This window comes from Magallana gigas, chromosome 2 (genome assembly GCF_963853765.1).
Source record: "Magallana gigas chromosome 2, xbMagGiga1.1, whole genome shotgun sequence".
Taxonomy (NCBI): Eukaryota; Metazoa; Mollusca; class Bivalvia; order Ostreida; family Ostreidae; genus Magallana; species Magallana gigas.
In genome coordinates this window covers 48,759,542-48,782,740 of record NC_088854.1, presented here as the reverse complement: position 1 = coordinate 48,782,740, position 23,199 = coordinate 48,759,542, and the positions used below count along the sequence as shown (strand labels likewise).

General features: G+C 31.0%; 1 protein-coding gene across 3 annotated transcripts in view; it reads right to left on the bottom strand.

The window, feature by feature from the left end:
• Nucleotides 1-23,199, bottom strand: part of LOC105325654 (neural cell adhesion molecule 1) — a 262,905-nt gene that overhangs the window by 230,335 nt on the left and 9,371 nt on the right. For all 3 annotated transcript variants that reach the window (XM_066076978.1, XM_066076977.1, XM_066076975.1), the window contains exons 2-3: nt 18,656-18,967; nt 17,077-17,418 (exon numbers count right to left, since the gene is read on the bottom strand). In XM_066076978.1, coding sequence (XP_065933050.1) covers nt 17,077-17,418; nt 18,656-18,967 — 654 coding nt within the window. The remainder of the gene's footprint in view (nt 1-17,076; nt 17,419-18,655; nt 18,968-23,199) is intronic.

Sequence of the window (23,199 nt, the reverse complement as noted above, 5' to 3'; positions counted from 1 at the left end):
TAATTGTACTTATCCATTTGGTCATGAAATGTATGTGTGATTTTCTTTGTAATTTGTATCATTAGCATATACGGAACCAATATGTAGGTTTAGTGATCATGTCAACGGACTTTTAGCATTACACTGGGATACTATTGTTATCCTCTCAGTACACTGTATTAATAGCATATGATACTATTTAAAACGTTTATGGTCCTCTCAGTGGACTCTAACAATAGCATAACCAAGTAAACTAAGTAAGTAATAGAGAAACAAGAAGTAGTGTAAGTGGTTTGTTATATGTATCAAAATCAAGGACTTCACATTAGAAGCGCTCGTTTAGAATATCAACAGCTATTTTAGGGAATCGACAGCCATATGGCGTTCGGACGTGTAACAGCATTGCTTCTTTTAAAAGAAAGTATCTAAAACAATACTATTTTACTATTTACTTACATTTTACAGATTATGATATCAAATCACTGTATATATATATCTATTGCTGTGAGTGTATATTTGATGTATACTGTTTATTTATGTGTCTTATACTTCTTTTTATACAAATGTTTTTTACAGGATCACAAAGAAGACTAGTGCACTGTTACTAATTGGGCTATCTTGTTTAGATAAAAGACTTCATTATTATTATTATTATTATTATTATTATTATTATTATTATTATTATTATTATTACAGCGTCGTAATGTATAACCTTTTTAATCGTCTTTGGACGGTTACAATGGCACAGAGTACCAATCTGTAGCTGTTGTTATCCTTTCAGTAGACTTCATCAATAGTAACACTTTGAAGCTGCTGTGGTCTTCTCAGTGGACAATATCAATAACCTATTACTGGTGTATAACGGTTATGATATTCTCATTAGATTGTTTCAATGGCCTAGAGTACTAATGTATAAGGCTTGTGATTATTTCAGTTAAATCAATGAATAACATAATGAGCAAATGTGTAAATATGTTGATCCCCTAAGTAAACTGTACTAATACAAAACTCAATGGTAGATATCTATTGGTTTGGTTTGCCTTTCATTTGATTGAATCCATAGTAAAGGATACCAATGTGTACTAATTGTGATTCTTTCAAAACACATTAAAAATATCTAGGAATCTAATGTGAAAGTGTTGTAATCCTCTCGGTTCAATTTATCAATATGCTCATAGTATAGAGTACTTTTAACTGCTGTAATCCTATCAGTGGACTGTATCAGTTGTTTTGGATCCTTCAGATACTTATGTGTTACTGTAGTTATCTATCAGTTATATGTATGAAAAGTTAAAGGCATTGTGTATGTGTTGTGATCCTGACAATAGACTGTATCATTATCATTATTCTAAAGTACGAATGTACTACTGTAGAAATGACATGATCCCTCAGTTTGTTGACGGTGTCAATAGCTAGCATTAATTAAAAAACTGCTGTTATCCTTTGACTTGACTGTGCATATATCAATAAATTACAGTGCAAGAATATCCTCTAAGATGACTATATCATTAGACTTAGTTATTAATGTGGTGCAACTCTTTGTAATCGGTATCAATAGCTTAGGGCGCAATGTTATTATGTTGTAATCCCGTCAATAGACCTTATTATTATTCTGAGGTACTCATGTGTAACCTATGTGATCCTCTCTTTGGAGTGTACTAAATGCATAAGGTACTAATTAAAATGTTGTGTTTCTCACAATGGACTCTATTAATATCTAAGAGTAATTACTTGATGTGATCCTCTAACCGAACGTAATCGTTATCATGAAAAAATGCTGTGATTTACTAAGTATCTTGTACCAATAGCAAAAGTAATTATGTAAAAACATTTATGATTCTCTATCAATAGATTAGGATACTAATATATTACCGTTGTGATCATCTTTGTAGACTGTTTCAATAAATTAGTGTACAAATGTGCAGCTGTTGTGATCATTTAAGTGGACTTTGTTTTTAGTTTAGGTAGCAATGTATAGCTGATACTAATGTGTAAATGTTGTGATTCTTTCGGAAGACTACATTAATAGCTTTTGATACGTGTACTAAGTTGAAGCTGTTGTGAGTATCTCAGTGGAACGGTTCAATAGCCAAGTAAACTTAATGAATAACTGTTTTATTCCTCTAAGAGAATTCAGTCAATAGGACAGGTACTTGTCAGTAACTGTTATGACTCTTTTAATGCATTCTATCAATACTATAGAGAACTGATATGTAAGTGTTGTGATCCTTAAAGTGAAATTTATCAAACTTATTTTGTACTAACATGTATTTATTATGCTCTTTTTAGTTGACTCTATCAGTAGTCTAGGACACTTAGGTGTAATGGTTATATGGCTCTTACTGTACAAGGTGAGGTTGTGATCTCCTTGATTGTATCAAAAACCAAAGATACTAATGTTTAACACTGGTAGTTCTCTCGGAAGACTTAATTAAAGGCAAGATTTATATGTATATCTTTATTGGAAAGTAACTAATAACTGTTGTGATCCTCTCAGTTATATGTAACTGTATCATAAGACTTACAAATCAAATGTTTAAATGATGTGACCTCAAAAAGCTAAGGTCTTTAATGTGTATATGTTGTGATCTTTTCAATGTAATGTTGTGATTGATTTCCAGAAGGCTTATGCAGTTTTTAGAAGAAAAAATCCCCGATTCTATAAGATAGTACAAAAGCTATAGCCTATAAATACTGTGATGGTCTCGTGTAACTTTGTTAAATTGTCAAAAACGGTGAGACCAGTTGAAAAAAAACGTGTACTGGTAGTATATAGTAATACAGTATTTAAAGCAAAGAAGATGTAAAATGCCTGTACTAGGACGGATAAGATGCTAAAAATTAAATTATTAACAAATCTGATAATTCAAAAAATTATTCACCACAAAATATGTTTAACATATCATCGATCTGTAGCCCTGAGATATGGCCGTTGATTGAAATATGATTCAAACTGGCGAGTAGGTATCAAAACATCTAACTAACGACGTTTTTCAAAACATGAATGCCTATTTTAAAACAGTTTGTCTGTGTTCCATATTTTTCTGATAAATGTAGTCTAAATAAGGACAAATAGACCACAAACCAATTTCAATCAACAAAAATGGGGAGAAATGACCAACTATACAATAAATACATCATTTTGTATCCAAATACTCGTCAAAAGTCAAAAATAAAAGTCCCTAAATTCGTGGACAAAGTCAGACATAGCATTTAATTATCTCACTTTGTTTTGGCTGAATGGCAAAGTGGTTAGAAAAGGAGACACAAGATATTCTTACATATCTAAGCTTTCTATCTTGTGGGTTCGATAACGCCAAAATTTTTGGCAACTTTTTTTAATCCTTTGATAAAATATTAACAACTGAATATAATTAGAAATTTTTCTTTTGCAAATATTATTACATATATTTAATTGAGAGAAAAAATTAAATTGCATTTTACGGCAATACTTAATGGGCATTTGCGCAATCTTTCCCCCTATCTTTTTAATTTGACAATAATAATTAAAAGTATGTTCATTGGATATCTAGGTATTTCCAGACAATTATTATGTCCCCGCTTTTAAAATTAAAGGGAAAGACTGACTAGGTGGTATCATTCTCTCTGTGTATATACCGAATTACGTATGTTATCCATCTAAAGTAAATTTTACAGATTGTTTTTCCTCCAGATATTCCAGAGTGGTAATCTGTAAAAGAGAAGCAAATGATTCCATACAGTTTCAAAGATGTATACGTGTATATGGCTTACGAAATTGGACGAAATATATCTGGTGCAGTTTTAAAATATATTATAAAATATCTATAAAAACCAGGAATTAGATCAGAGCATTTTGAATTTAAAAATGTTTTAGTAAAGTTACTACTTGACATTGTATATTACACGTGTAAAACAATGTTTTTTCAACTTAAAAAAAAAATGACTGAAAACTCCATTTGTTTTTTGCTTAAAACCCTTCATTAAAATAGAAACTTTCATGAATTTTTAATTTAAATTCACAATATTTTTACTGCATATTGATATCCAGGTAAACACGGGTAAATTCTACATGTGTCCCTTAAGAGGATCTCATAATTGCCCAGTAAAATATATAAGTGTTTGTTTTTGCGAGAATCCGTTCGGGAAATAAGACTAATATGCGCCTGATGGTTTACATTTAACAAAAAAAATATTCAAAAAGTGAAAATATCTTAACTGCATCTATTAACTGCATACGTAACAAACAATCAAACGTCGAAAATAAATTGCATTTTATTCAATCAGCTGCAAGTCTTCTTTTTCTGTCCACTACTCTAGACATTTAGCCAGTTTAACTTTATAATTTGAATTTTTTAAGAAACAAATGCAGGCTTTGAATAATTAAAGGAAAAAAAATAAACACAGTAAACTTTTTGTGTAGAAAATTTTGTTTGTTTCAGATAATCACAAACTCGAATATTCGGGTAAATAAAACAATTTATTGCAAGGGTTAAAAAACTTTCTTATTTGAAAAATAAATGACCTTAATGTTATTAAAAAAGTTAAATCTAAACACATTCCTTGAAAAACAGATTATTTATTTTCCAGCATTATATCAGCTGCTTTGAAAGCAGCAAGATATTGTAAGAATGTAAAACATTTCTGCATTTCCAAAAATCATTTGTATCTTATCAAATTGATTTTAAAAAACGAATAAAATATAATCTTTCTTCTGCTTTGAAAAATATTGAAGAAATAAAAAAAGGCACGAATCTTTTCGCAAAAATAGTAGAAAAAATATGATATCTTAATATTATAATTCCTAAAACAATTATTCATCAAAATATTTTAATCAATCAATTAATTAGTTATCAATAAAAAAAATCATTGATTAATGAATTAATTTATTAACCAATTATATAAGTTAATAACAATAGTTAACTCATCTGTTTGAAAAAAAATATCACTTAATAAATGTGCTTAGATATCTTCTTTGCATTAAAGCACACTCGATCCGCTCCCGACGCAGCCTTTTAGATCTGACCCACATTCAAGTCGGAAATGACGTGTTTTGTTTTGAAGTATATTTAGCAAACAATGATGATCACAAATAGATCTATCGAAGAAGTCTTGGAGTCGAATAAACTGATGCATTTATATAGAAACTAAATAGAAAAAATTAGAATACATGACATATTAGCATAATTATTTTTTTCTGTGTGCTCCTAATTAAATCTGTCGATGCTGGTCATCGCAGGACACAATCAAATCGATCATGCATATTGCGATATTTATGCTATAGTTCAGCGTTCGACATACGTTTAAATTTAAACAAATAGTTTCATTAGGCACACAGTGGTCATTCAACACATTGTTTAAAAAGGCCCACAATGATTATAAGTTGACCAAAACAAAGATTTCAATTAGTATTGACATTAATTGCTGGTAATAATAATCATTCAATAAATGAATAAATACTTATCGTTTAGAAACTATTTTAGTTTATTCTAAACAAGTGAAAATTCCTACTTAAAATAGATTTATCCCCCCCCCCTCCGATATGTAAATGAAAAAAAATGGTCAGTCAAGAATAAGGCCGGAGTGGTTTTCTCCCTTCGTTTGCCATTATGTGACACTTAAACTTAATGGCAAAAATTCCGTAAAAACTTCTTATCACATAGTGGCAAAAAAAATTGTTTAAGTTAAATAATTTTTTAATTAATTTTCTTCCTTACCAAAAATTATATGATCATTGCTTAAATTCTTCTTAACTTCCGATGTCATCATGAATTATTTCTTAAAAGATGCTTTTTCCCCATAAAATCAACCCTTTGCCTGTATGTGACACCTCAGACGGTTTGCCACTATGTGACGAGATTCGGTTATATATATATATATATATATATATATATATATATATATATATATATATATATATATATATAATAAAAATAAATTAAAATTTGAAGTATATTGTCATATTAAACCAACCGTAACATTAAAGAGCTATATCAATGTCTTAAAATGTGTGAAGTTGCGATAAACAAGTCTCAAATAGCTTTGTAGCTTTTGAATATACAAACTCAATTCTTTGTCAACAATTATGATATACTGGTATCTTAGAAGAATTAACAATTTTAAAAATTGTTTTGTAATTCTTGCATTTCCTTGAGTTGAATACCATGAACGTATAATCAAATCAAGTTTTAATTCTTCATTTGTGCATTGTGGTGCATTCCTCCTTGATTATAGTATAACCGAAATGTGTTTTATCAATACGATAGCATTTAATCATTTTTAAATGTAATATAACAGGTGGGCCGAGTGCTCAGACTAAGTGTTAACGTTATGTTGGAATCATATACATTTATATGTACAATATTCTTCTATTAAGTATTAGGTATAGTGAGAAACAGAATTGAATTATGAATCAAATTGATTTAAATTTTGTCTAAGCATGTGACAGTATACTAAAATCTCTTAAAACTTATTTCCTTAATGACATTATTAAATTGGATGTTTGCACTTATTGATAATCCAATTGCAACTTTTGCATTTAAACTTTGAACAGAATATCGTTGTGCATTTCAATGGCAATACACTTATACAAAATCAATTCTAAATTTTACTAGTATACGTTTATTGAAAGATATGATCGTGTTGGGGAAAAAAAATCTTCGTTTGATCGATTTTATTTTTTGTTCAGAAAAAAAAAGCTTTGAAGAGTGATTTAAAAATTCAAAATTCGATTCAGTTGTCTTATAATTAAATCAGTTATTTCATCATATGTCAACATGAAAAGTCGCTTTAAGTGTTTATTGTGAATAGTCGATCAATAGATCAGAAGGATTGCAAGAATTATTAAACTATTATTATTAAAGTTTCAAATATTGAAATATTGTAGTAAAGTTTGAATCAGTCTCCTGTTAACAGTCCCCTTGTTGTTGAAATTTTTTTTTGTAAATAGTCTGTCTATACACTGATGGAGAGCTGTCACAATATGTTTATTAAAGCATCTTTTCAAAATTATCAAGTTAATGCAAAACTCCTTAAATTCTTCTTCCTGAATAACAGATTAAAAATTGCTACACTTATTCAACGAAGTAGTTAATTCACACGATTTCTCTCACTTAAACTTTGGACTTTATATCTATTTTTTTACATCTTATGAAAAAAATGTAATTTACAATTAGATAGACACTTAATCCAAAATTATATATAGGCAATGACATGGGATTTTCAATTTTCATTTGTTCCTGGTGATATGAAAACGTGACTTACATGCATTAATAAAAATATAATGAATTGATATTTTTAATCTAAAATTAAAAACTCGATTAAAATGTTTACAGTTTTACAGCAGAAATCACTATAGTTCTCTTTCGCTGATACTGTGGAGTTGATGATAATAATAACAAGCGGCCCATGGGCCACATCGCTCACCTGAGCAACAATGGCGGACTACATTGACTTAACACACTTTACGGTCAGACGCGACCTATCTTCCATTATTTTCTATTTTTTCCTATCTCCACAATGTGAAGATTTCCACCAAGTAATTCCATAATTATATTTTCCTGTTATATGATACTTTTTTTTATTTAGATATAAAGTGTTCAATTGAAAATATATACTATGACTTTATTTATAAGCATTCAAATGCATTTTGCATGCTATTTTAAGGAATATTCTAAATATTATAGCTCTAAAAATAGCCTGGTAATAAACCTTGAATTTTTGGGAATTAACAGGTTTAAATGTTAATAAATAAGGAATTATTTATCATGGAAAATTATATAAAATTGAGGAACATCTCGTGTGTCCTTAAATAATTAAGAACAGTAAAATCTAATATTTAGCAAAGTTAAGTACCATGATAATTTTCTGACCTTAAACTCAATATTTTATAAAGGGGTAGGGGTGAAAATATATTGTGATATATTAATTATATATAACACCGGTATATTATTTCCTACAGTTTTTGCACATATGTGAACAGTATTAGCTCATTTAAGATAAAAAAAAAATCATACATTTCCTAAGACGTATATCAGTTAAAAAATCAGCACCCATTGTGGGTCTTCCTTATTGTGTGTAATCATAATTAGAACATTTTGAATCTACACAATTAAAGGATGCCAACATTTTATTTCATTAATAAGTTGTCTTAGAGGCCATGCAATGCATATTTATTTTATATGATGAAAATACTGGAAAAGGTAGTTACCATTTACCTGCAATATTTCTTGTTTGGTATATTGGTATTTAAGATATTTTTGGTATTTATGGTAATTTTCATTTTCCACATCTAAGTGAATATTTTTAGTGTGTTTATTTAAGATGCCAAGCTCTATGAATATACCATGCAGATGAGATACATTTCATTTTCACAGCTGATATCTCATATGTGAAAGTTAACAGAGATTGACGGACAGAGAATCGCCAGCTAGTCTGGAAGGCAGTACGCAGTGTTTGAACTCTGTGGCAAAAGTTGCTAAGGTTACAGTAAAAAACTTAATTGGTCTTCCCTTAAATAATTGTTGACCTTATTTAAACTTGTGTGACGTTTTATATCCTTACTCACTTGATCGATGAAAACATTTGACTGGAAAATGTTGTCACATGATGTGTTAAAAAGCTATATAATTTAATGTATTGTCAGGCATACAGCTATCAGTTCTGTACTAAGGCCCATTAATTATTTCATATTCGCTCAAAAACAACAAACGGCTACAAACCAAGAAAATTTTCTGCTGCAATATTTTCTTTAAAATAATGATAATGCACGGATATGCTCATAATTATAATGTGTCAGAACTGTTTAAAAGAAGTTTTTATTTACTCGTTTGAAAAACACAAAAATTGTTGCAGATTTCAAATAATTTATCAAATGAGAAAGGACCCCAGAAAGTATTTATAGCACATCACCTTTTGATTTTTCTGTACACAAGTATATAATGTTTAGCAAGACAATTCCAATGATCAACAAACATTTCGGCGTCAGTCGTAGAATGATAGGCAACTTTTAAAAACTTATCCAATTTGTTTAATTTCATTTTTTTAATGCATGCATACATTATATAGATAAAATGTTTTGTAATTGAGTTAGCCAGGCGACACAAAATCAGTTTATGCACTGTGTATTTTGGAGAAATTAGTCCTACCATATGACCCAATTACAACAGTTTTTAGTTTTGATTTTTTTAGTGAAGATAACTGTAAACAAACGGTTTTGCATTAATTTGGCAGAGTTATTAAATAATTACAAGTTACCTTCTAATTGTAGTATCAACAAGAAATGTAATGATTATCGATTGTAATTTTCTATGCACGGTATAATGTTTGCACCACCCGTATTTATAATCCTAAAGATAAGACAGTCGCGGGTGATTATTCACAACAGGGTTAACTGAGACTGTGAACACGTCTTTTCAAATTCATAAACATCTTTTTATTGTCTTTGGATTTAATTTACACGATTATGAACTCGGAATACATGGCTACTTTCAATTCTCTTTCGGAAGAAAATCCGGCGAAGTTACCGATCAAAAATCGATTATTTCAACCAAAGTCGCTCCCTTGTTTGATCCTTGTTGACACAATTAGAAATTAATAAACAATCAACTGCCTATTTACCGAAGTCTACGTTCCAAATACACGGCGATTGTTTCCCCAAGTTAAAAAGCAAAATGAAACGAAAAAATCAAAACAAGCTAAAACCACCCTCACAAGTGAAAATGACAACGCGTTGAAATATTTAACCTCAATTTACTTCACAATAATCGGCACCAATGTTATTTCCATGTTTCATAGATTATATTCGCACGTGAACTCTTGTACAACAAACTGCCAGCTTCAAACAAAGAACCTCGTTTTCGAGATGCGGTAGACTGGCGATGCCTGTCATAAGACCAGGCCCCGAGGTTATAAAACTTTTTTCATACTCGTACTCATACTCATACTCCGTACTCCGAGTATGTGCTCCACTGAGTACGACTTTAAAAACCGAGGTTATAAAAGTTTTGGAGTACGTTCTCCGCTGAGTACTATTTGGAGTATGCTCCAAAAGCCGATCGATGAATTTTTACGTCTCTGAAGAAAGACAGAGAACGGTAATTCATGTAAATAGTCCTGGCATGTAGGCAAACTGTACATGTATTCAGATTAATTATTTATTAACAAAATGTAACACATGTACATGTACATATTACCTTCTCAATCTGCAAGCATGGATATGTGTCTGCATGTATAACTTATGAATTTTTGAGCAACAGAGACGATAAATCCAGTGTAATTGGTAAAATTATCAACAAATTGTGTTTATGTCAAATCACTCTCTCTCTCTCTCTCTCTCTCTCTCTCTCTCTCTCTCTCTCTCTCTCTCTCTCATGAGACTCAGATAGTGATTCATGCATGTGATGATTAAGTATAATTATGTTGTAAGGAACGATATGAATATAAAAGAAAGAAGTAAGAATTTACACGGATATGAAGAGAGTATTTCAACATAGAATTTAGTTCGATATATCTTAAGTTTTCCTGGCTTTTATACGATTTTGATATTTTACATGCTAGGAAAAGGTCAGAAACGACGCCAATATAAAACTGGAAAGTCACTGCCCCCAAATGGATATCTCTTAAGATATTTAGTGAGCATGCAGTTCCTGTATTAGGGAAAACAGGGAAGAGTTTAATTCAAAAATAGAAACATATACTTGGGAAAATCACAAAAATACTGAGAAATCCGTTTATTTTTACACTCATATAGTATACATAAAGGAAATTATATGGGTATTCCAATTTAATTGCAACATACTTAGTACTATATTTGCCTTTTAAAATTCTTGTGAGAAAAAAACATCTAATATCTTGAAGGGGTGGGGTGGGGGTGGGTGTTGGAATTGCATCAATGAACATATGCCAAAGGCCAAGGACACACGTAAAGTTTCTCATTTTAAATTTTTGGGAATGTGCACGAGAGTTTAAGAAAATTCACTAATTGAAATATTTTTGAAATTTCCAATTTGAGGACCACGTTAAACCGAAACAACGTATTCAAGGAAATTGTGAACTAAAGTTGCTGTACCCCTTTTTGTGGGGTTTTATTTATGGTTCAAGTTTTTCTCACTTAGTCAAGGCTTGAAAATGTGTGTTTAGAATTTATATATACATACTGTGTCATTTTTAATTTTAAGTAACGTCCATTGATATTTTTGAGCAAGCCTTTTCCTATTCATCTTTAAAATTCGAAATACATGTGTTAATTTTGATGCATTTGACATAGATATTTGGTTACTTTAGATAAAAAAGGAATAGCTATATGAATTATCTAAATAGTTACTTGCTAATAAAATTAAACAATTTAAGAGATGAATATTCCCACAGCTAAGCTATATAGAGAAAAATATCTCACATGAAAATGCGAAGAAGCTATTTTAAGTAGTACATGTGTTTTCAATCGATTGCATAGAATAACAATAATCCCCTTCAAATCTCTCTCTCTCTCTCTCTCTCTCTCTCTCTCTCTCTCTCTCTCTCTCATAAATTCTAGCTTTTATCATGCGGGTTATGATTAATTTAAGTGTTATCTTTTTTTTCTTTTTTTTCTTTTTACATAAACAAGCTTTTAATTAACTTTAAATTACCCGAATTCTCAAGCAGAATATATACGTCGATCATACTTAATGTTTTTCCATAACTGTGTATTTAAGAATAAAATTTAATGTCATAACACCAAATTTTATTTGTAGAAAGATACTAATATAATACTTAAGACTATGGGGTCACCGGGACCCACCATCCTTATATTCGAGCGTTTATAATCAAATGTTAAACCAAACAATGCATTTCACCTTACGTATACTTAGACATGTCTATGCTCTCGATTTTTTAATTCGAAGTAAATAATAAAGATCGTAAGGTAGGTGATGTTCCATGGTAAAATTTCTTTAATATTTGGAAAATAAAAATCAATTACTGGTAGATGGTTCGGAATGGATACTCTACCTTCCCGCAGTAAAATTAAAAAGAAGTTGCGGTCTATATTAGACAAAGAACACATCTAGATCTCTGCAGCTACATGTAGTATATGGTCACCTAGGAAGCCAAATATGTACGTCATAATTTTAAAAATATTGCCAATACAAAACTTAAAAATTCGAAATATTATCTTTATGTTTACATCTAACGCCCTTTAACATGCGTTTTAATTGCTTACTGCTGATTCTTGATTACTTTCTACATTTCCAAGTAAGATTGCTTTTTGTTAACTTTCAAAATAAGTTTTTATTATCGATATTTCGAGATAAAAAGAATTGAACCTTGTTCAAAATTACTCTAAATTTCACAGCGTTTTTGACACTACAGAGGAAAGGCGATTTATAAGCCAATATTTTCCACATGCAGACAGTAACTGTTTTATGAAAATAAAAAAAACCCAACAACAATCGTATAGATAAACCATAGGAAGTAGGATTCGCCGCCCCCCCCCCCTCCCCCCACTCACACACACCAACACCAACTCTTCTTAAAAATATTTAGTTCTAGGGGTAGATCCAGAATGTGAAGTTAGAGGGGACGTAAGTATAAGACAGGGAGTCTGGAGAGGCCGCTTTGTGGCCTCCAGATGGTCCAGGGCAAAGTCCTGTTTTTGACCCAGGGGGCAATGCCGGCCCGGAAGCTCCAGGATTCTAGAGATTTTGTAGGGTAAAAAGGAAGTCTTTAAATAGACGTTTGAGATATTTCTTCTCGTGATTACCGGTATACTTAAAGTAATAAAATTATTTACAATTTTTAAAGGTTTGTAGATTTAAGACCTACAGTCATCAAATTCCTCTGTCTTGTAGAAATCCAAGAAACATATCCTTTTATTTTTTTTCTTTCGAATGACTGTAAATTAATCAGTTTAAAAACCAAGTTCAATGGGACAATGTAAATTAATGAAGTTTTAATAAAAGATACATGTAACTACATATACCAGCTTATATTATAATAACAATGGAAGAGTCGTTAAAACACTAGTTAGTATAACCAATTACTTAAAGGTGGGTATATGGGTGACTGGTCATATTTGAACCCAAGGACAGCGTAACCAAAATGTTTTTTCCTGGTTTTTTTTAGTTACACCATTGAACACACGCGTTTTCTTCATATTGCACCATTGAAACAGTCTAATGTAGAGAAATCCCCCAAGTTAAAAAAAAAAGATAATTAAGACTCGCAAGTTGTACATTTTCTTTGCCAGAAGGAGTATGATTTAACTTTATTTGGACAATTTTTTTAGGGCTGTGGGGGGGGGGGGGGACGCCGGGTGCGACCTCCTTTACTCCGCCACTGATTTACCGCTTATTCTATAAAATGTTTCCCTTTCCAAGTTTTGTGGCATGCAACTTAAATGATAATTGATTAATAAGTAAGTAATAGAAAGCGTTAGACTTTTATGTATCCCCCATCCTTTGTAATGTTTAGAACTAACCTACATTTTCACTATAATCAAAAAATGGACCCAGCAAGTACATCTGATTGAAATTGATTAATAACGATACATGTACATTGAATTCTTTGTTTTAAATGATGGGGTGTATGGGTCGTATTTGACAAAAACAGAATTCTTAAAAAGTCGAGCTATTCAACGGTAGTATTTTGTACGTAGTTATACATGTATATGTACATTAATTAATGAAGCAAACTATCTAAAGGTTATTTTGATAATCTTGGTTGCAGTTCGCCCTTACTCTTAAATTCACCTCCTTTATATCTAGATATGTCATTAATAAAATGGTATTTCCATTTTAATTCATATACATGTAAATATGATTAAATTAGAGCGTATAATACAGCAATGTTACAGTATGAAGCTTCAAAGCTTACTCAGAAAATCGCATTTTTGTACTCAGCCGGAGTACGAGTAGGAGTATGAAAAAGTTTTATAACCTCGATATCTTGAGTAGGAGTACGATTTGGAGCACGGAGTACGAATTGGAGTACGAGATCGTACTCAAAAAAGTTTTATAACCTCGGGGCCTGGCTTTTATTGAGAGAGAGAGAGAGAGAGAGAGAGAGAGAGAGAGAGAGAGATTTGAAGGGGATTATTGTTATTCTATGCAATCGATTGAAAATACATGTACTACTTAAAATAGCTTCTTCGCATTTTCATGTGAGAGATTTTTCTCTATATAGATTAGCTGTGGGAATATTCATCTCTTAAATTGTTTAATTTGATTAGCAAGTAACTATTTAGATAATTCATATAGCTATTCCTTTTTTATCTAAAGTAACCAAATATCTATGTCAAATGCATCAAAATTAACACATGTATTTTCGAATTTTAAAGATGAATAGGAAAAGGTTTGCTCAAAAATATCAATGGACGTTACTTAAGATTAAAAATGACACAGTATGTATATATAAATTCTAAACACACATTTTCAAGCCTTGACTAAGTGAGAAAAACTTGAACCATAAATAAAACCCCACAAAAAGGGGTACAGCAACTTTAGTACACAATTTCCTTGAACACGTTGTTTCGGTTTAACGTGGTCCTCAAATTGGAAATTTCAAAAATATTTCAATTAGTGAATTTTCTTAAACTCTCGTGCACATTCCAAAAAATATTAAAATGAGAAACTTTACGTGTGTCCTTGGCTTTATGCATATGTTCATTGATGCAATTCCAACACCCACCCCCACCCCACCCCACCCCTTCAAGATAATAGATGTTTTTTTCTCACAAGAATTTTAAAAGGCAAATATAGTACTAAGTATGTTGCAATTGAATTGGAATACCCATATAATTTCCTTAGTGTATACTATATGAGTGTAAAAATAAACGGATTTCTCAGTATTTTTCTGATTTTCCCAAGTATATGTTTCTATTTTGAATTAAACTCTTCCCTGTTTTCCCTAATACAGGAACTGCTCACTAAATATCTTAAGAAATATCCACTTGGGGGCAGTGACTTTCCAGTTTTGTATTGGCGTCGTTTCTGACCTTTTTCTGGCATTTAAAATATCAAAATCGTATAAAAGCCAGGAAAACTTAAGATATATCGAACTAAATTCTATGTCGAAATACTCTCTTCATATCCGTGTAAATTCTTACTTCTTTCTTTTATATTCATATCGTTCCTTACAACATAATTATACTTAATCATCACATGCATGAATCACTATCTGAGTCTCATGAGAGAGAGAGAGAGAGAGAGAGAGAGAGAGAGAGAGAGAGAGAGAGAGAGAGAGAGATTTGATAAATGGGCATAAATGTAAAAATCCATCTTGATTAATTTGAGTCAGAGAGAGCTGATATCAAACAATATTTGTGACAAATTTCAACAGCGTAAGTTAACAATTACTAAAATAACTTCATGTTAAATACGATATGCTACTAAATTTGCTGATGTTCTTAAACAACTCAGTACTGGGACATAAGTTGCCGTAAAACAAGTCAGCACACAAAGTGTTAATTTCTAACACATTTTGTTCAACAAGTGTTTAGAAATTCGTTACCGTTCTTGAGATAAATGGTAAAGAACGTTTTAGGGGCCGATCCCTTATCTCCTTATAGGGGCTGTTTAACGAAATTATGAAGATTGCATATTATTTAGTACATAATTTTTAGCATTTTTTCTTCGATATTGCATTTCAAATTATTTTTCCTTTCTGAAATTTGGGAGATCAAATTTCGGATTGTTGGCCCCTAAAATTCCCTAATTACGTAACACATGATGAAATCATTACATTGCTTAGATACATAATTTTAAGATAAACATACAGCAAAACTCGATTATAACGAATTTCAAGGGACCATAGAAAAAACTTCGTTATAGCTGTAATTCGCTTTACGTATATAACGAATTCGTAAGAAATATTATAGCGAATTCGTTATAAAATAGTTAAGGGTTTTTCCGGCTTACAGTTTTCTAAACTATCGTAAGTAATAAAATTAGTATTACCGTCATTTACAAAAAATGTAAATATAACCATTTCATTTTAAATTTTTTAAAAAAATCGGTATACTATTTGAATTTGAGTAATTTATATATGCATCTTAAAATTGCATGTTTCTTCAATGAAATTTGAAATGAAAACAATTCTTTATAAAATGATAAAACACGTTAAAATTTTGCCAGCGGGGGTCTAAAAATTACTTCGTTATAGCCGTAAATTCGTTATATCCGTGTTCGTTATATTCGAGTTTTGCTGTATTTGCTTTTATGACTTTTCACAAAATATCCCTCAGTAAAGGGCTACAGATGAAAGACTTTAAAGTCCTTTGGTTCCCTAATTTGAGGGGCCGGCCCTTTTTTCTTGATATCAAATAAAAAGTTAATTTAAATCTAAACGCAATTAAAATAACATGTCTTTACAAAATATTTTTCAGAAAAGAGATAAACAAAGAAAACTAGAAAAAATAACGATTTGTTTATTCTCAATTTTCGGGTCCAGGCAAGCTTCAGCGCCTTTTGAGTCAGACAAAAACGAATGCCTAACGACACATCTACAATCTTTCGACTACAATCCCTAAAAGTTTGAACTCAATATCTTCAATCGTTAAGGAGAAGATCCCAGGGGAAGCCGACCCTTTGAAAATCGCTTAAACGTCAAAATCTCAAAAGCGGAAATGATGTCATCACAACAAAAAATTACGTATGAAGTTTAGATCAGTATCTATCATATCTGAAAGTTTAATGAAAATCGGTTGAGTCGTTTTTGAGAAATCGCGTGCACAAAATTTGTTGGAAAAAAAAGAAAAATAGCGAAGAAAAAGAAACCGAACGAAAACAAGAAGGTCTTCCGTTGGAAACGGAAGACCTTAATAAAAAGAAACAATAGAATAACAAGAGGGTCTTTCGTTGGACACGGAAGACCCTAAAATGAAACCGAAGATTAACAAGAGGGTCTTCCTTTGAAAACGGAAAACCCTAATTAGTGTGAGGGTTGTTTTTTTTTTTACATGAATTGCAGATGGAATTTTCTTGAGAATTTCCCCTGTTGTCTGTGACATAATCATAATTCAGTTTATGGTACATTAATTCGTTGTTTTTGTAAAAATAGATTTAACAAAATATAATAAAATAAAACGCCATTTAGGCTTTTTATAACACTAGAAATGTTTTAATAATTTAAAATTTAACGTACTTGCAATTTTTAGTAAGATGGTTGAACTTCTGTAGCTGGAATTAGCGATAGATTCACAATGCCATTGTGAATTATTTTCATCTTTTGTCATGTTGTCTGCTGGTATTTTCAAAGAGTAGATATTTTCCGACAAACATTTATAGGTATAATTAGATATATAACTGTCGATTCGACAAACTCCGTTAATATATCCAATGCCAGCACATACAGTAATAGCGTTTCTTTTAAATAAAACATAATTTGTGCTTATTTCTTTGGGTTTTGAAAGTGCACAAGTCCAAGTGAATGCCTTTCCAAGAAATGCATACTCTGAAGATCCTGTCAGATTGAGATATTGCTGAACTGAAAAGCAAAACAATTATATCAATCTACATGCCTTTTTCATAAAATAAAGATTAATGTATTTAGAAAATTAATTTGAGCATGTATTAACCCAAAAATTAAAGTACGCTTTCATATCGTGTTTGATATTCATATTAAGGTTTTTAAAACAAGTGTTATTGGCAAAAAAAATACAATTTACTTTAATGTTTGAAGTGTAGTGTCTAAAATCTGAGAGAAGTATGAACATGAGTTATTAATTCTTGTTCACTTCAAAAGATGTTTATTCCCCTTCATGATCTTTGTTTACATTTTTCTTTTACACTTTTTTACAAACGTTTGCAATCACTTTGAAGTAAATCAGTTTTTAAAAAAGTAAATTAATTCAGTTTTGAAAATTTAGTTAACGTTTTTTAATATAAAAGTTAATTCCTTCCTTCTATCAAAGTGGATTTTAATCTTAGCCAATTCTGTTATTCTTTGTGCAGAAATCCACGATTATTAAAGTTATCTTTTAATTAGAAAAAGAGTATATGGAAAAAAATAGTTCATCAGTATTCTTCTTTATTGATTTGCTATAAAAGAAATGTTTCACTTATTTAAAACCACAAAAATAAAGCAACATAAACAAATTTGACTTTATAAATGATATTAATTTTAAATTGACAGTAATTTTAAATTGATTGCTTTTAATAAAATCATTACAAATGTCTTCGCAATTTATTTCATTAAACACAATGCATCTATTTGTAATGTAAACCTTTTATGTCCATATATATTTTTCGTGAATCTAAAATCAACATCATGAAAATATGGATGCTGTTTTGGTTTGAATCGAAGTTAGGTGTATATGAATAAATTCAACATCTGCCACATTGAAAACATGATATTTGAAAACGGAACTATTGAAGACAGTAACCGAACTGGTACAGCATTCAGAGAGCTATGAGCAAAAACAAGCCTAATTTTTGATATAAATGTTTATAATGCATCAGGTTTAACAAATACAAATAATCATGCTCGATATTCCATTGCTTGTCTACATTATAGCAAATCGCCGAATTTTTTTTTATGAGTGACAATACAAAATATTTCTATAAAATGAAATCATGTTTATGTTTACAAGCAATTGTTAAAATCATTTGCTCCGTTTTTCGTATTTTTGAACTTACTACCTGACGCTATTGAATTTAAAAAAAAAATTGTTCATGTTATGAAAAAAAAATGTTGCAAACTTAAAATAAATTGATATACTTACTATGAAGTTTTAAGTTTATGAAATGTTGTTGAATGGGATTTGTATTGACTTCACAGCTAAACATTCCAACATCAACCCCTATGGTAAGGTTTGTGATCCGAAGATTATATGCACCTGAAGCTGTGTTTGGTATCACAGACAGACGCTCCCCTCTGTCAATAGATGGATTTTTGTCGGTATTGTAAAAATACACTGTGGCTGATGGTGGACCTCTCCACGTTGTTCTGCTTGACACAGGTGGTGGTGCTAGTGGACAGCTCAATATTACTGTATCTCCTTCATATCCATAGACAGTCGTGTTTTGATTATATACTACAACATAATTTATAACTTATTATAGTTTGTTATTTTCTCTTATGTTTTACCTGCTCTTTTCAACTCCTACTGCAAGGGGATTTTTGTAAAAAAAAAAAAAAAAAAAACTTTACTGTTTGATGAAGGTCAACATTAAAATGTAAGAGAATATAAGCGTTTTAAAAACACAACTGCATGTATTAATCAAACCGTAATATATTCTTTAATTTCTTGTACCTGAATTCATAAAAGGTAATGCTGTTGAAGTTCATAAACGAACCGAATGTAAGAAATTGTTCAAGGATAAGTATGATTACAACACACTTTCTTTGCACTTATTTTTCGAAAATAAGAACAAACTAGACACGATCTCGTTGCGAGCAACGAGGAGGTCTTCCGTCTGGTTTAGAATTTGAGAGATATGTTCGATCTTGAATTTGCTATTTTTAAACAGCTAAACATGATTTAGAATAGAAAAACAGGGTCTAAATTCTAAGGGCCAGATACTATTTTGTTTCAGGGATAAGAGCTTTGTTCAACAAATGTTTTGAAATGCGTCACCGTTCCTGAGATATCTGAGAAAAAAAAGTTTTAGGGGCCAGTCCCTTATCTCCTTATTGGAGCCACAAAACCAAATTTTGAAGGTTGCATTTTGTAAAGTACATCATTTTGAGCATCTTTTCTTCTATACTGCATTTCAAAATATTTTTCCTTTTTGAGATATATGTGATCAAAATTCTGGACTTTTGGTCCCTAAAAACCCCTAATTACTTAACACATGATAAAATCATTAGATTGCTTGGATACATAACTGTGAGATAAACATATTTGCTTCTATAACCGTTCACAAAATATCCCTCAGTAAAGGGCTACAAATAAAAGACTTTAGAGCCCTTTGGTCCCCTAATTTTAGGGGCCAGCCCCTTTTTCTTCATATCAAATAAAAGGTCATTTAAATCTCAACACATTTTGTTCAACAACTGTTTAGAAATTCGTTACCGTTCTTGAGATATATGGGAAAGAACATTTTAGGGGCCGATCCCTTAACTCCTTATGGGGGCCGTTTAACGAAATTTTGAAAACTGCATATGATTTAATACATCATTCTGAGCATCTTTTCTTCTGTACTGCATTTCAAAATATTTTTCCTTTTTGAGATATATGTGATCCAAATTCTGGACTTTTGGTCCCTAAAAACCCCTAATTACGTAACACATGATAAAATCATTACATTGCTTGGATACATAACTGTGAGATAAACATATTTGCTTCTATAACCGTTCACAAAATATCCCTCAGTAAAGGGCTACAAATAAAAGACTTTAGAGCCCTTTGGTCCCCTAATTTTAGGGGCCAGCCCCTTTTTCTTCATATCAAATAAAAGGTCATATAAATCTCAACACATTTTGTTCAACAACTGTTTAGAAATTCGTTACCGTTCTTGAGATATATGGGAAAGAACATTTTAGGGGCCGATCCCTTAACTCCTTATAGGGGCCGTTTAACGAAATTTTGAAAACTGCATATGATTTAATACATCATTCTGAGCATCTTTTCTTCTATACTGCATTTCAAAATATTTTTCCTTTTTGAGATATATGTGATCCAAATTCTGGACTTTTGGTCCCTAAAAACCCCTAATTACGTAACACATGATAAAATCATTACATTGCTTGGATACATAACTGTGAGATAAACATATTTGCTTCTATAACCGTTCACAAAATATCCCTCAGTAAAGGGCTACAAATAAAAGACTTTAGAGCCCTTTGGTCCCCTAATTTTAGGGGCCAGCCCCTTTTTCTTCATATCAAATAAAAGGTCATTTAAATCTCAACACATTTTGTTCAACAACTGTTTAGAAATTCGTTACCGTTCTTGAGATAAATGGGAAAGAACATTTTAGGGGCCGATCCCTTAACTCCTTATAGGGGCCGTTTTACGAAATTTTGAAAACTGCATATGATTTAATACATCATTCTGAGCATCTTTTCTTCTGTACTGCATTTCAAAATAGTTATCCTTTCTGAGAAATATGTAATCAAAATTCTGGACTTTTGGCCCCTAAAAACCCCTAATTACGTAACACATGATAAAATCATTACATTGCTTGGATACATAACTGTGAGATAAACATATTTGCTTCTATAACCGTTCACAAAATATCCCTCAGTAAAGGGCTACAAATAAAAGACTTTAGAGCCCTTTAGTCCCCTAATTTTAGGGGCCAGCCCCTTTTTCTTCATATCAAATAAAAGGTCATTTAAATCTCAACACATTTTGTTCAACAACTGTTTAGAAATTCGTTACCGTTCTTGAGATAAATGGGAAAGAACATTTTAGGGGCCGATCCCTTAACTCCTTATAGGGGCCGTTTAACGAAATTTTGAAAACTGCATATGATTTAATACATCATTCTGAGCATCTTTTCTTCTGTACTGCATTTCAAAATAGTTTTCCTTTCTGAGATATATGTAATCAAAACTCTGGACTTTTGGCCCCTAAAAACCCCTAATTACGTAACACATGATAAAATCATTACATTGCTTGGATACATAACTGTGAGATAAACATATTTGCTTCTATAACTGTTCACAAAATATCCCTCAGTAAAGGGCTACAGGTGAAAGACTTTAGAGCCCTTCGGTCCCCTAATTTTAGGGGCCAGCCGCTTGTTACCGATATCAAATGAAAGGTCTTGTAAATATAAACCTTTTTTGCATTACATGTGTTAACAAAATATTTTTCAGAAAAGAGATAAACTAAGAAAACCATGAAAAATTATGACGTTTTTTTAGTCTCAATTTTCGGGACCAGGCGAGCTTTAACGCCTTTTGAGCATGACAAATATGAATGCCAAATTGCACATCTACAATCTCTTGTCTACATTCCCTGAAAGTTTGAACTCAATATCTTTTACCGTTTAGGAGGAGATCTCTGGACAAGCCGACCCTCTGAAAATCGCTAAAACGTCATTTTCTTAACAACGGAAATGACGTCATCAAAATAAAAAAAATGTATATTAAGTTCGGACTAATATCTAATAGATCTGAAAGTTTCACGAAAATCGGTTTAGCCATTTCCGAGAAATCGCCTGCACAAATTTTGTAAGAAAAAAAAAATAATAACTAGAGCAAAGCTCGTTGCAAAGCAACGAGTGGGTCTTCCGATAATGTCGAAAGTAAAGCTAAAACTTTCTCTAAGAAGCAGAGTTCTTAAACCAATAAACATAAGTTAATAAAACAAAAAGAAAAAAAATCGAATTATTTTTGGTACGAGTTCACAAAATCAAAATGATTCTAGGTACGAATTAGCAATAACATTATCAATTTCAAGAACGACTTAGCAAATACAAATCCGAATGTGTTTAAGTACGATTTAATAATTATCGAATTATTTTAGATACGAGTTAATTTAACTATGAACATAAAATTTTCTTTACCAAGAATGTGGAATCAAAATTTCCAGAAAAGTCAATTTTTAAACACCTATATCTCTATAATGCATCGGCCGATTGTAAAACGGATTTCAGTTTTACATTTATCTTAATAAGCTTTTATTTTTGTTTTTATGATTAATAACAAAATATCGCTCTAAAAAAGGTTACTATAAAAAGACTTTGTAGCCATCCTGGCCCCTAATTTGAGGGGTCAGCCCCTTTTTCTTGATATCAAATTAAAGGTCTCGCAAATATAAACATATTTTGTTCAACAAGTGTTCACGAATTGTTAACCGTTATAGAGATATCGGAACAACTGTGTTTTAGGGGCCGACCCTTCAACTCCTTACTGGGCCTACCAACGAAAAATTTTAGGTATCACATTGTTAACAACATTATTTTCATCAACTTTTGCTATACAATGTTTTTCAAAATATTTCTCCTTTTCAAGATAATATGGTTCAAAATTTTGGACTTCTGGCCCCTTGAAACCCCTAATTATGTAACATATGACTTTAGTATGGTCCAGTATAGATGAACAGCTGTACAATGAACATTTTTGCTTCTATAATTAATAACAAATTATTTTTCAGTAAAGAGTTATTATATAAAGAATTTAGAGCGCTCTTGGCCCTTAATTTGAGGGGCCAGTCCCTTTTTCTTCATATTAAATAAAAGATCTTATAAATATAAACATATTTTGTTTAATAAGTGTTCAGAAATTGTTGACCGATTTGGAGATATCTGAACAACAGTGTTTTAGGGGCCGACCCTTAAACTCCTTACAAGGGCCACAAACCATAAATTTTAA